The sequence below is a fragment of the Oncorhynchus masou genome, chromosome 2, assembly GCF_036934945.1.
Source record: "Oncorhynchus masou masou isolate Uvic2021 chromosome 2, UVic_Omas_1.1, whole genome shotgun sequence".
Taxonomy (NCBI): Eukaryota; Metazoa; Chordata; class Actinopteri; order Salmoniformes; family Salmonidae; genus Oncorhynchus; species Oncorhynchus masou.
The window spans coordinates 38,925,664-38,941,147 of NC_088213.1; the positions used below are offsets into that span (position 1 = coordinate 38,925,664).

Sequence of the window (15,484 nt, forward strand, 5' to 3'; positions counted from 1 at the left end):
ACCCATGTCCTCAAGGACACCCCAACCTCAAAGGCACATCTGCATTCCTCACTGTTTCAGCATGATGGACAGCCGTCGGCGAGCATCTCCACCAATGAGAGTGCTACAAAATGCAACCTGCTTTTCAATCACAGACCTGCCATGTATTTTAATGCCGCTATATACAGTACCTCAGAGGGGTGGCAGTCAGTCACACAGAGAACCTCCAGTGAGGAGTCCCATCTCAATTAGCCTGAGTGGGGCAACCACAGCCACGACACAAATACAACTGTGGAGACCTGGGACAACTAGACCGGGGATGGAGAGCGAGATGGATGACTAGAACAAATAAGGGAGATAGTAAGAAAGATTGAGAGAGCATATGAGACAGAATGAAAAGGCACAAAGTGAGAGAGACCGGCTGATATATTGAGAGAGACGGACATGGAGGAGGAAGCTGTGCCTCTCGTATTAAGTGATTTCCATGATTCATTTCTGCAAGGCTTCAGGCTGCTGTGGTAAAATGGTGAAGAGGGAGATTATTTCCCCCTCCATCATTCATTCACACCAGTGAGTGAGATCTACTGCGTGGGTGGGGATATGAGATTGAACCAAACCTGCTATTTCTATCAAGAGGTTAGAAGGTGCTTGACACGACCTAGACACATTGAGCAGCCCAGGTCCCAGCCAGTCAGCCCCCTATAGGCATCAACCTCCACCGGCCATCCCTCCATCCCTCTGGGTACCTTAACCCCCCCCCCCGTGTTGTTTTCATGGCTGAAGAAACAAAAAGGAACTAGAAATGAGTGGGAGCATTGGGTCTTACACTTCCCCAGACATCACAAACAGATGAGCTAAGGTCAAGTTCAGGAAAATGTAGCAAATGTTTTCACATATTTTAAAATGCTCATGACATCAACAGAGTCTGATTAACCTTGTCCCATGGCAGAAAGGCTGGGCAGGATATTTTAGTTTTTCTTATGATGTTTAGATTAGTAAGATCCTCTTCCTCATAAATTATGCAACACACAGTCTTTCTGTTTCATCTGACAACGACTTGCTGCCTGTATCCTAATGTCATTTGAGAGTAATGATTTGCCAACATGATGTAAAAGTAACCTAAGGTGTATATTTGTGTATCTATCCTCGGATAATGTGAATCTGTAGAGAACCCAGAAGTCTGCTTAGTTGGTGTGGAGCAGCAACGGTGGAAACAGAGTTGGTAGTATTCGTGTACAGTTCAGGGGATGGATCCAGAGGTTATTTGTGAGCGACCGTCTCGGTTCGGTCTTGTGCAGCAAAATTTGAAGTTGTTTTTTACATTGGATAAAAGTAGACTACGAGCTAGAAAATGGAATGTCATACACAACAGTTGAGGAACAATGGGAAAGGAATTCTGCTTTGAAAGCTGATAAACTTGTAACCTCACTTTTGAGAAAATGTCCTTTGAATGTTTTGGTACACCTACTGTAGAGCTCTTCTTTGTCTACACTCATTCAGCATCGTTCGCACCCTCCTAAGCTATAGCCCTGCCCTTAAACTCGTAGTGTTGATCTGAGTGTTCTGTCCTAACAACAGCAGTCAAGCACCCAAGCTAACTGGCTAACGTTTGCTAGCTTGCTAGCTACTTCCAGACACAAATGAGAGAACAGCTCACTAACCATTTTTACTCTCCCTAGCAGAGCTGGTTATCCAGAGCGTTGGTGACTGCAACTGTGCTGCTAGCAACAATTTTAATTACGCTTTTTAGCCAACATTTACTGACATCGGCCATATTAAACGGGTGTTGAGCGTTTGTAAATGTGTCAGTTATTCTGTGCTCTGGCACATTCAGACGAGAGTGCTCTGAAATCGGAGTAGATAGCCAGAGCGGATTTACCTGCTACGTCTATGAAGAGTTGTCGCAGTGATATCATAAACATTCTATTGAATTGGTTACTTGCATAGTGGAGTCTTTTTTTGTTAAGATATGTGGCTAGCTACGGTCAAACGGCTCTCCTGTGAAGTAGTGACGCGTGACATACGCCTAGTTTCCTGAAACACGTCACATATTTTGGCAATTCCACAGTAACGGAATTATGCTTTAACTGAGAATTTTCACTTTAAATTGTATGCCAAACAAAACCCACCGATTTGCAAAGTTTAACAGACCATACCACTCTATGCACAAGGACTACTTTGAACAATTTACACAGAACATTATATAAAAACATTTTTACTGGAAGAACTGTGCAGAAGCAAAAGGTCACCTTTAGTTTTTTATGCAACTACGTTTTCCAAAAACTATATCGATATATAATTCCACACTATGAGGTTTCAAAAATATAGTGAAAATTATGATTAATGCCCTTTTCATATAAGAGCTGTTTGAAAAGAGTGCCTGTAATGTTCTGTTTTTGGTGGGATGGAGTGTTAACCTACCTGGTGACATCACAAGGTGGCACATTTGTTAATTGACCAATAAGAAATATTGTTCTAAACCTCTGCCAATAACAGCTAGTTTTCAGTTTTGCCCTCCCCACTCCCAGACAGTCCTAGCTAAATTCTTGTTTGAGAAATTGGTCTTTGTTAAGATTTTGTGTTTGTTTTCAATAAAAATTGTAAAAAAATAATAATCACAGTAAGGTACTTAATTGTTATCCAGAAGTTATTTGATATTGAGATAATTAAAAAAAAAAGTTTGCATTGAACTTTTACATTTTCAAAGATTAAGATTCAAAGATGGCTGCAGAAAAATGAGGTGTCAGCTATGACATGAAATGACAGTTATTGAACTACAGTCAGCTATGACCTAACCCATTGAGTTATTGAACTACAGTAGGTGAAGTGGAATTACATCCAGTAACATAATTACTGTAGCGCAACTACATCATGGGTCCCTGATGTGTACTAAACACAAATGCATAATTATGGATATGAAAAGTATTTGCTTCATGGTGATGTATCCTGAATAGGTATGGAAAGGTAGAAATATGCAATATCCTTCTTTTGCATATTTGGATATTATTCTACACACTAGCTATTATTGTAATGAGCTCTGCCCCCAAACAAGACCACATTTGGTTGGTCCGGACCAGACCAAATCTGAAACTATCATAGACGTCCAAAATTATGAAACATAGACATCACAGTAGAGCACAGCACAGTAGAGTTCTGTACAGTAAAGTAGATATGTTCAGTACAATACAGTACATTATACTGTACTCTACCTTAGTGTGCTCTACTATACTGAACTGTACTGTACTGTTTTCCACTGTACTGCACTGTATTGTACTGTACTCTCCAAACTTGTGAAACACAGACATTTATGACTGGTTCAGATTTGGTCCGGCCAGGGCGGACTGACTAAAGTTCAACTAGGTTTCAACGTCCATGGACAGCCGGTGTCAGTCAGTGTTCAGTGGGCGAGGATCTAACATGAGTCGCATAAGAACAGCTCTCAGGCACTTTGAGATTCTGTACAGTATCTATCCTCCGGTAATGTTAAAGTTACTGAGAACTTGCTCCAATCCAGTGTTTGCTGTTCATATCAGTAGTGGAGACGTTATATTTAGTCCTGAAACTAGACATAACACTCAGGCTACTGAGGGGAGGCTGACTCATAATGATGTCTGGAAAGGAGCTAATGGAATGGAATCAAACACATGGAACCCAAGTGTTTGATACCGTTCCACTGATTCGGCTCTAGCCGGTACCACGAGCCCGTCCTCCCCAGTTAAGGGGCCACCAAGTTTGATTGAACATTTCCGTTCAATCAAACGTGTCATGCGCATTGCCTGCGTCCAGCACTCCAGCTGAACACATTTGGTCTACTGATACACTAAAGCCCTTGGAGGAGTCTACTTTCCTGGATCGAAGTAGCAGGAGCTCCCCTGATGTGGAGATTATGCAACACGATGTAGTAGACTTTGTGGGTACTCACTTTTGTACGTGTAGCTCTGCTTCCGATTACTTAGTTAAGCTTAGGCGTATGCATCTATTAACCCTTTGGCCCTTGCCTGTCTGTGCCCTGTCCTTGTTCCGACAGCCTGTGAAGGGGCTTCTTAATTAGCTAGGGGCCCACCATTGGTTCCTTGTCTCATACAGTTGCTATAGAGGGAATGTATACAGTATTCTTTGCAGCACAACCAAAATGGGAGCTATAATTTTAGCGTAAAGAACTGTGAAATTAGCCTCTATTGTGTGGATGTTTTATTTCTTTTTAAAAGTCTGAATTGGCCCGATTTTAAAGAGCTGAAATTGGGCTAATCCACTCTTGAATCTGTGGTTCATGTCATCATCCAGAGAACGAAGGAACGAAGCTGTAAGCTTTTCATTCAATCAAGTAAACATGTTTGGTTCGCTAAACACCAGAACAGAATTCTAGTCCACTGAGCACAGATATTGGCCAATGGACTGTAAACTCACTGGAGTGTTCCACAGAGTCTAGCTAGCCCATCATGTAACCGATAACCTTTAACCTTTTGAGGGGTTAGCGAGAGCTGGTGGAAGGGAAAGATGATGCGCTGCATGTCTAGGTGTAGTCAGGCATGAGATGTGTTACTTTGGAGTTTTCTGTGTGCTGTGCACTACTGTGAGGATGTCTTTACGTGCAGAAGAGGAAGCGGTGATGCAATAGCATGTTATCAGTAGCTGAGTGGCCTTTGAGGAGAACACCGCTCCAGACTTCCAGCTCCAGACTTCCCGCTCCAGACTTCCCGCTCCAGACTTCCAGCTCCAGACTTCCAGCTCCAGATTATTATTATTATTATTATTATTTATTTTCAATTTTTTTCTCCCCTTTTCTCCCCAATTTCGTATTATCCAATTGTTATTAGTTACTATCTTGTCTCATCGCTACAACTCCCGTACGGGCTTGAGAGAGACGAAGGTCGAAAGCCATTGTCATCAGGCGAGCTCCGGTCAATGCTGTAATGTCATGCAATGTGGTTCCTGAGTGGCACAGTGGTCTAAGGCACTGCAGTGCTCGAGGCGTCACTACAGACCCAGGTTCAATCCCGGGCTGTATCACAACCAGCCGTGATCGCGAGTCCTGTAGGGCGGCGCACAATTGGCCCAGCGTCGTCCGGGTTAGGTGAGGGTTTGGCAGGGGTAGGCCGTCATTGTAAATAAGAATTTGTTCTTAACTGACTTGCCTAGAAAAATGATATTCCATACTTTTTTGTTGTCCTTACTCTGCATTATCAGTCTGCCTCTGGGTTGTTTTTATTTTTTCCGATAATGCACCTTTTAATGGCTCTGTTGTTCCACTTGGTTAAGCTAAAGGGAAAATAGCCTGCTCCCTTTACCTGGGAACCATCTAGGCGGATGGATGGATTGAGAGCGGTACTTATCCCATTGTTAGTGGGTCATGTTGCAAGTCGAGTAGGAGTGAGTGAGGAGGATGGGAAATAAAATATCCCCAGGCCTACAATGAACCTAATAAACAATCGTTACACAATCGGGCACCGCCAGGATCCCCTCTATTTGATTAGAATTCCCCAATATGTTAATGAGGGATGGGCTGGTGTGGTTGCAGTGGAGAGGAGGCGTCGCCCTGTGGTTGTAGTGGAGAGGAGGCGTCGCCCTGTGGTTGCAATGGAGAGGAGGCGTCGCCCTGTGGTTGCAATGGAGAGGAGGCGTCGCCCGCTCCGTGTCTCCCATTTATCTCCCAAGGCCTCTCCTGATAGACGTCAGGCTTGCAACATTGCAAGATTAGAGCACTTCAAACACAGACGGGGGACCGCCGGGAAATGCTGCTCTGATTTCAGACCAAATTAACGGACATCAAACACCAGGAATGAGACGTCAGATCAAAGGGCGAGACGCTGCTCCATCCTTGCTCCTCCGCTCCGGTTGGGTCCTTGCTCCTCTGCTCCGGCTGGATCCTTGCATCCTTGCTGCTCCGCTCCGGCTGGATCCTTGCATCCTTGCTCCTCCGCTCCGGTTGGGTCCTTGCATCCTTGCTCCTCCGCTCCGGTTGGGTCCTTGCATCCTTGCTGCTCCGCTCCGGTTAGGTCCTTGCTCCTCCGCTCCGGTTGGGTCCTTGCATTTTTGCTCCTCCGCTCCGGTTGGGTCCTTGCATCCTTGCTCCTCCGCTCCGGTTGGGTCCTCGCATCCTTGCTCCTCCGCTCCGGTTGGGTCCTTGCATCCTTGCTGCTCCGCTCCGGTTAGGTCCTTGCTCCTCCGCTCCGGTTGGGTCCTTGCATTTTTGCTCCTCCGCTCCGGTTGGGTCCTTGCATCCTTGCTCCTCCGCTCCGGTTGGGTCCTCGCATCCTTGCTCCTCCGCTCCGGTTGGGTCCTTGCTCCTCTGCTCCGGCTGGATCCTTGCATCCTTGCTGCTCCGCTCCGGCTGGATCCTTGCATCCTTGCTCCTCCGCTCCGGTTGGGTCCTTGCATCCTTGCTCCTCCGCTCCGGTTGGGTCCTTGCATCCTTGCTGCTCCGCTCCGGTTAGGTCCTTGCTCCTCCGCTCCGGTTGGGTCCTTGCATTTTTGCTCCTCCGCTCCGGTTGGGTCCTTGCATCCTTGCTCCTCCGCTCCGGTTGGGTCCTCGCATCCTTGCTCCTCCGCTCCGGTTGGGTCCTTGCATCCTTGCTCCTCCGCTCCGGCTGGATCCTTGCATCCTTGCTGCTCCGCTCTGGTTGGGTCCTTGCTCCTCCGCTCCGGTTGGGTCCTTGCATCCTTGCTCCTCCGCTCCGGTTGGGTCCTTGCATCCTTGCTGCTCCGCTCCGGTTAGGTCCTTGCTCCTCCGCTCCGGTTGGGTCCTTGCATTTTGCTCCTCCGCTCCGGTTGGGTCCTTGCATCCTTGCTCCTCCGCTCCGGTTGGGTCCTCGCATCCTTGCTCCTCCGCTCCGGTTGGGTCCTTGCATCCTTGCTCCTCCGCTCCGGCTGGATCCTTGCATCCTTGCTGCTCCGCTCCGGCTGGATCCTTGCATCCTTGCTCCTCCGCTCCGGTTGGGTCCTTGCATCCTTGCTCCTCCGCTCCGGTTGGGTCCTTGCATCCTTGCTGCTCCGCTCCGGTTAGGTCCTTGCTCCTCCGCTCCGGTTGGGTCCTTGCATTTTGCTCCTCCGCTCCGGTTGGGTCCTTGCATCCTTGCTCCTCCGCTCCGGTTGGGTCCTCGCATCCTTGCTCCTCCGCTCCGGTTGGGTCCTTGCATCCTTGCTCCTCCGCTCCGGCTGGATCCTTGCATCCTTGCTGCTCCGCTCTGGTTGGGTCCTTGCTCCTCCGCTCCGGTTGGGTCCTTGCATCCTTGCTCCTCCGCTCCGGTTGGGTCCTTGCATCCTTGCTGCTCCGCTCCGGTTAGGTCCTTGCTCCTCCGCTCCGGTTGGGTCCTTGCATTTTTGCTCCTCCGCTCCGGTTGGGTCCTTGCATCCTTGCTCCTCCGCTCCGGTTGGGTCCTCGCATCCTTGCTCCTCCGCTCCGGTTGGGTCCTTGCATCCTTGCTCCTCCGCTCCGGCTGGATCCTTGCATCCTTGCTGCTCCGCTCTGGTTGGGTCCTTGCTCCTCCGCTCCGGTTGGGTCCTTGCATCCTTGCTCCTCCGCTCCGGTTGGGTCCTTGCATCCTTGCTCCTCTCTCTTTCCCGTCTCCCTCTCTCCCATTCCCTTTCCACCGTATCCCCCTTTTTCTCCGGTCTCTTTTTTTGTCTTTTCCTCCCACGATCTCCTTGGTTCTTATCCCCTCTCGCCCTCTCTCTCCCTGGATGCTGGGGGTTTGGAGACGGCGGGGGGGGGGGGGGTCTTCTGGAGATCTCTAACCCCCAGCTGTGCTGTGGAGTGAGGCTTATTTCAGCCCTAGGATCTGCTGCTCTCAAGGCCGTAGCGTCTGATAACAAAGGCAGAGAGAGGCACGGAGGGCTGGACACACACTCTGCCCTGCAGGTAAAAGAGATGTTATAGTCCACTTGTAACACCATGTACTCACAGGAGGTTGGTGGCACCGTTGTGGAGGACGGGTTCGTGGTAATGGCTGGAGCGGAACGGGTGGAATGGTATCAAATACATCATACACATGGTTTCCATGTTCCAGGTGTTATTATAAGCCAACCTTCACCAGCCTCCACTGCATTTACTACTGTTTACCTTGTGGATCATTTGCTTGTGATAATGGGTGTGAACAAAGAGAAAGGACACCTATATAGGGGGGAAAGGAAGAAGAGAACTTGACACAGTCATTTTGGGGTACAAATCTAGTGTTTGATTTGCGTTGCCATTCATTGCTTCCTTTGATATCTGCCGGTGCCAGGGGCTGGTGGAAACAGAGGATGTGTCGCCCAATCACAGAGAGTGATGAGTCAGACCAGGGAACATAGCAGACCTTTTTGTCTTCCTGCCTGTTCACCGTGACATTATGTTACCCGGAATATTCTGCTCCTCATGGGAGGTGCAATACTACACGTGAAGTGCTCCTTTTACATTACGCTCTTTGAGAAAAGGGTACCAAAGGGGTTCTTCGGCTGTCCTCATATGGAGAACCATTTTTGGTTCCAGCTAGAACCCATTTTGGTTCGAGGTAGACCTTTTTAACCAAAAAGGGTTCTTCAATGGGTTCTCCTATGGGGACAGCTGAAGAACCCTTTTAGGTTCTAGATAGCACCTTTTAGTGTCGTGCTCAAACACAAGTCTAGAGTATGTAATGTTGACTGGTGTTGTGAGTGAAAACACAAAGGTCAGACCTGTCAGATATCTGTACAGACAATGCACTAGTTGTATTGCATAATGTCCTAAAATATAGATTCTAATGTGTCCCTTTTATTCCCAGTGTTCATACCCCGTGTGGGAGGACTTCAGTGCCAAGGCCACCAAACTGCACTCCCAGCTCCGGTAAGCCCCAGCCACTGTCCTGTGTGTACTAGAGCGGTACCCATCAATGAGTATCCCAGCCAGTGCCATTGATAACAATGTAATCCCCCGGTGTCTGTTCAGAGGCGCCAGATCTGCTGACTATGCTTGTTTATGTTGAAATGGCTGTGGTTTGTGGTGCCAACCCTGTGTCTGTTCTGTCCCTCTCTGCTCTGCTCTCAGGACCACAGTGCTGGCGGCAGTGGCCTTCCTGGATGCCTTTCAGAAGGTGGCGGACATGGCCACCAACACCAGAGGTACGTGAGCTTCCAGATGTGTGTGTGTGTGTGTGTGTGTGTGTCTGAGAGCGAGCTCGCTCTGAGGATACGGGAGTTGGTGTGTGTGTGTGTGTGTGTGTGTGTGGAGTAGAGTAATGTACGTTTTGCATGAGTGTGGGGATGAGGGTATCCCAGATGATTTGGGTTAATCTTTGGAGGGCAGCCTTTCCAGAGGAGGATAGACAGACAGATTTGTGATTAGGGGATCACTCCTCCTGTTGTTGTGAACAGATTGTTGTGCATCCAGTTAAAGTATCCACATCAGTTCTACTTGGACATGCTTTAATACATTTGTTTACTGATAAAAAAAAAGAGTTGAGTTTGATACTGTGCCTAAAGTTACATTCTCTATGAACTTTGAAGAGGCTTCATCCCTGAATTAGCTGCGTTTAGGGAGCAGAGATGGAGATGAGTAGAGCATCATTCCGCCGGATGATGTGAGGAGCGGAGAACAAAGGCTTGGTTTATGGTACAAGAGAGAGAAGATGTGGCAAGAGTCTGGGCAGCAGGGATCTTTTTGGCTGGGGGCTCGGGGCAGTGTTAGGAGACTGTGCTGAGCTTCTTTCAGAAGACTTACTAGGGGGAACACTCAGCCTTGTTTTACGGCATGAGCAGATGGACAATACAGACTGTAGGTCTAATAGTGAAGCTACATTTTCTAGGGATATGGAATGCTGGGCCTTATTGGGTGTGGCTGTTGTACTGTATGTGTGTACGGTGTGTGTTTGTGTGTGCCTGTGCATGTGTGTTTGCCCCCCTTCGTGTGTGTGTGTGTGATAATACAAGTGTGTGTGTGTGTGTGTGTGAGACCACACCAGGCTTTGGCATTTTTACTGAGCTGACAGGGTTGGGTGCTTCCTGTCTGGCCTGTAAAAGCAGTGAGGGGCACATCCTAATGATCCTACATCCTCCAGAGACCACAGGGGCCCACCTAGGGCAGGACACGCACACAGAAACACACCGCCGGGGACAGAGGGAGGAAGTACACGATAGTGTAGGAGAGGAGCTGTAGAAAAGGAGAGCGAGAGATGGGAGGTTCTTCAAGGACACAACAAGATGGAACAAGGTATGATGTCAGAGACGGGAGAGGAAGAAGATGGACGATAATGTCCTTTTTGTGTCTTCTCTTTTTGTTGTAGTAGAAGAGTGTGAGGATTCAGCAGTAATGTATAGAGTTGAGAACTCTCCAGTGTGTGTGTGTCTGTTATTCCTTTGTGGGCGTGTCTGTGTCTGCATGGCTGCTCAGTTGTGGCCGTGATTGTGGCAGATGCTAGCTGTGATTATTGGAGACTTGTGGTGGGGACCGTGGGGGCATCGGATGTTGCCCCCCCCCTCCCCCCCCCCCACACACACAAAGCAGACAGGCACATCTGTACAGTGTGTTTTTCTGCCACGTGGTCCAACACACTGCAGTTCTCCTGGTGATGGAGGAGGTGTGTGGTAACCACAACATACAGTAGAGTAACCGTTCTCAATGCAGTGACTATACGAACGCACAATTATCCCTCTGAATGCCTTGTGTTCTGATAGGCCTCATGAATGAAACCAGTTCAATGGTGTCTCTCTTAAGTAATTGTCTCTTCTGGCCATTTAGAATGTGACTGTGTCTCTGTGTGTGTGTGAGAGAGAGCCATTACAGTAACAGGATCTGTCTGTCTCAGCCCCACAGGGTGAAGACGCGCTCTCTCTCTCTGTCTCTCTCTCTCTCTCTCTCTCTTTCTCCCTCTCTCCCTCTCTCCCGTGCTCTGTTCTCAGACATACAGAACATAGAAATAGTTGGTTTGAGGTCCGTGCGACAGAACACCAGCCTCTTCTCTGAAGGAGTGGTGATGTTCTGCGGTTTTAGGTTCTAGAACAAAGCAAAGAACAAGCCTGAGGTCCATGTGGAGCTGCTGAAGCCAGTTCCCTGCTCCATAGCCATGCTGGTGGCGTAGAGGCAGATGCTTTGCTCAACCTAATTTCGATCCCCACAGGTCCAGCTGTAACACATCCAGATGTTCTGTAGAATTCTGTGTGTGTGTGGGCGGAACTGCTCAGATCCAGCTGGAATGCATATAGATGTTCTGTAGAGTTGTGTTAGCCCCTGCTCGCTCCAGCACCAATTGGAGCGAGCAGGGGCTAACAGGCCCTATGTAGGCTTCTTCTCTGAGGAGACTGACTGGACCGCAGACAGGACCTCGAGGGAGGGAGATATGGAAGATATGGGTACATGTCTGCATGTTGAGAGTAGAGAGCGGCGATATGAGAGGCGAGAGAGGAAACTATGAGTGAAGGAAAAAGTGTGTCAACTCCCTGACAAGGGGCAAAGTTGCGGAGAGGAGATTGTGTTTTTCAGATGTGCCCCTCTGCCCTCACTACCTCACACTTTCCCTAGAGCAAAACATTGGGGGGGGGGGGGGGGGGTTGGTTGTCAGACAAGCAAACAAACAAACAAAAACCAGGCTTTCATCTTGCTGGTGGGAGGCTGCTGTGGTCCGGGATTGGTGGTTTGGGGTAGGGTAAAGGGGGGGCATGCTTCCTGTCTCTAATAACCTGTCCTCTGCCTCTCATTGAGCAGCCTTTTACTCCTCATCTTCCTCCACCCAGCTGCTTCCCCCTTACACATTCACTGTTCTGTTCTCTTTCTCTCACACACAGGGGTTACCAATTATTTTGACTGCACAGTCTCTTTCTTTTCCAAAACAAATATAATTTGCCAAACTGTCTCGTGGAATGATACTTATTGAGAGCTATAATAAGTACCAGGGTGAGACATGACCACTGAATGACTGAATTATCGATGGCCACCACTGACATTGGAACCAGTGTGTAGGGCCCTTTTCGAAGCTGATAGCCTTTTTCTGTCGGATAAAAAGCTAATTCATTTCAGAGAATACAAATGACAAAAGCTTTTTTGGCTCATATTCTGCTCTCTCTCTCACACACACACACACACACACACACACACACACACACACACACACACACACACACACACACACACACACACACACACACACACACACACACACACACACACACACACACACACACACTCTCTCTCTCTATTCAAAGGGCTATATTGTCATGGGAAACTTACATTGCCAAAGCAATTGAAATAGATAATAAAAAATGAGCAGTAAACATAACACTCACATAAGTTACAAAGGAAAATAGACATTTCAAATGTAATATTATGGCTATATTACAGTGTTGTAACAATATGAAAATAGAAGTACAGAAGGGAAAATAAATAAATGTAGGTTGTATTTACAATGGTGTTTGTTCTTCACTGGCTGCCCTTTTCTTGTGGCAACAGGTCATACATCTTGCTGCTGTGATGGCACAATGTGTTATTTCACAGAAAAAAATTTGATTTGTTTTCTAACTCTTTATGGGTCTGTGTAATCTGAGGGAAATATGTGTCTCTAATATGGTCATACATTTGGCAGGAGGTCAGGAAATGCAGCTCAGTTTCCACCTCATTCTGTGGGCAGTGTGAACATAGCTCGTCTTCTCTTGAGAGCCAGGTCTGCCTACTGCGGCCTCTCTCAATAGCAAGGCTATGCTCACTGAGTCTAGATAGTCAGTGTTCTGTAATTTTTGGTCACTCTGTGTCTGTCTGTTTGTCTGTCTCTCGCTCTGTCTGTCTCGCTCTCTTTCTCTCTCCATTCTTGGCCCCCACGGTAGAAGCATTAAAACCTGGGGCTATCCCAAAAGCCTCGCTACCCACAAAGTAGCCTGGTCGTAAAGAGTCCACTCAGATGTGCTCTGCGCAAGATGAACTCGTACACGACTTCATCTGGGTGTTTTACGGCCTGCTTGCATGAGTTGAATAGGAAGGCCTATAATGAACATCATAAATCTGATTCATACGCTAGGGGGCAAAATGACTCCCCCTAGAAGGCAGAAAATACATGGCTGCCAGCTCAGCAAATGGTAGCGTGGAGCCTAATGGAGGGAATGAGGAGCAAAACGGTGTGTGTGTGTGTGTGTGTGACCCCTAAAGAATTGTATTTGTTTTTATTTCTCCCATATTAATATTGTCTTCGGCGCTAAATACAGGCTGACATTGGACAGTCACTCAGCTCGTGAGCATCTAGTCAAAGACATCACAAAATGTAACAAATAAAACCGTAACGGGATGCGTTTAGCAGTTAGACATCTCTACCTCCTTAACATTTCAATGCCCAAAGCTGATACCCAGTGTAGCTAGGCACCATTATATTTTTCAATAGCGGCTTGGTGACTGGAATGCACTTAAGACTGACGTGAAAATGAAGAACACATTCATTTGCAAAGAAAGGGAAGATTACAAAAGGCACAGACTGGGTCTGTGTCATTTGATTTTGAAGGGAGAAGGCATTTTGTCTGCTGCTGTTGCTGGCTCAGATCAAGACAGAGAAGGATGTTGTGAAATTGTTTCTGGAGCGAAAGACGGGGAGAGAGAACAAGAACAGAACATTCTGTTGGCTGGAGTCAAGTTCAAGATGGGACCCTGGAGGTTGTTAGCCTGTGTGTGTGTGTGTGTTGACCGGGACATGGCATGGAGTGTGTGTGTGTGTCATCAGGCCATGTTAGAGCCCTGGTGGCCTGTTCCTTCAACACTCCCTCATTAGCCAGTGGGATGCTGGGTGGGTGTTTGTTCCTCATGTGGGCTACGCGAGGACCAGTTAATAACGCTGGCATGATCTGTTGTCCTGACTCATCTCCTCCATGGCACCCCCCTCTAGGGAACATCGACTCCCTTGTGAGAGGGAGTCAATGCTGGGATCAGCAGTCTGAGGCATCGTCCTGGGCAGCTCACCCTATTATCACAATTAAGACGGAGACTAAACACAGCCTTCTCACGGACCCACCAGGGATTATTGTCACAGCACCCTGTAAAGAAGAAACAACATTGTACACTGTGGGTGAGACCGCTCTCTCATACAGACTAAATAAGCCTGTCGTAGATTGGTAGTGTATTAGTGCACTGTGTAGTACTGCTGTCAATGCAAAAGCACATTTCTTTCAGCTCTTTATTTGACTCTTTTTGGACACATTGTAGCTATACTTTGCACTCTAATCGGTGGAACGGTATCAAATACATGGTTTCCATGTGTTTGATGGCATTCCATTTACTCCGTTTCAGCCATTATTATGAGCCGCCCTCCCCTCCGCAGCCTCCATTGGTTAGCAACTTATCCGAGGTTAGTGAGTGCTATGTTGAGGCGAGGAGGTGATGTGGATATTCTTTAGCAGCCATGATGACCTTTGACTCCTCTTGGGTCATACCAGACATTTCCTTGATCTAACACATAATCCCATAATGCATTGTGTCTGTCTGCCGTGGGTGTTGCCTTGCCTGGGGGGCTAGCTGCTCTCCATACCGTCAGCACTCTTTTACCTGGAGTTGTCCTGTTTCCATGGCAAATGTATACTTCTGGTTAGCATTACATGACAGAATACGGTTCATAGAACATATTGTTTTAATAGACATGCTAAGATCCCCACCCCAGTCTCTGGAAATGGCAGAGGGCAGTAAAGGGATGAGCAAGAATCACAGGATTCTAAGGAAAGACCACTGTCCTGTCCCCATAGGCTGATTGACTCTGTATTTCCTGGCTTTTGTTAGTGTGTAGCTGCCGTGAAAAGTGCTGATGGGTGTTAAATGTGGGGGGGGGGGGGGGGAGAACAACGTGTGCGTGTGTTTTTAAGATGTGTGTACACCACACGATTTCTGTTCCCTGACTGTCCTAGACACGTTTTTCATAGGGTCACCGATCCTGATATTTTCAAACATGTTTGATTTCACCGGCAACAAATCTGCGACGCTCTTGTAGTGTGAGATGTGCAACGACACGTTTTGAGAACGGGGGTTCCACATCACCCAGGATGTGTCGACTCTCCAGCAGAGGCCATGCCTGCCACTCGTATGCGTTTGTACTTGCCTTTATTATCCAAAGCCAAAGTGTCAAATCGTTTCAGCTCTGTAGTTCACGAGCGAGATGTTATTCATGTCAAAATGTCTTGGCTCGATATTTCAACTCCGTGTGGCGACCGCGAATGTCTGCTATGAGGCTGCTTCTGAGCCACAGATCGATCTAGCTACTTTTAACAATCTCATCACCTCACCTCGTTGTTTCCGTGAGACGGCATGGTGAAGAATCTTGTAGTGTGTGTCCCCGTCTATGCCAGATCGTTTAGTGTGCTCACCACTGCGTTGGTAAGACAGGAAGAAGCTACAGGAACGACGGTCGTTTAAGGCTCAGCAAGGTTAGGATTTTGGAAGTCGTGTAGTGTACACCCGTGTGTGTTTTAGTGGTCTTTCTCCATAGAGGAACAGTCTGCAGAGGTTGGTGGGATGTCAACCTCCAACGCTCCTCATACAAACATAATAGAGACAGGAAGGAAGCCAAGCATGCATTGTGGTTGCAGCAGTGGGATA

At 47.8% G+C, this 15,484-nt stretch overlaps 1 protein-coding gene across 2 annotated transcripts in view; it reads left to right on the top strand.

Moving 5' to 3' along the window:
• The window catches only part of LOC135504716 (protein MTSS 2-like), a 75,533-nt gene that overhangs the window by 10,339 nt on the left and 49,710 nt on the right, over nucleotides 1-15,484 (top strand). For both annotated transcript variants that reach the window (XM_064923528.1, XM_064923536.1), the window contains 2 exons: nucleotides 8,718-8,779; nucleotides 8,981-9,054. In XM_064923528.1, the coding sequence (XP_064779600.1) occupies nucleotides 8,718-8,779; nucleotides 8,981-9,054 (136 nt within the window). The remainder of the gene's footprint in view (nucleotides 1-8,717; nucleotides 8,780-8,980; nucleotides 9,055-15,484) is intronic.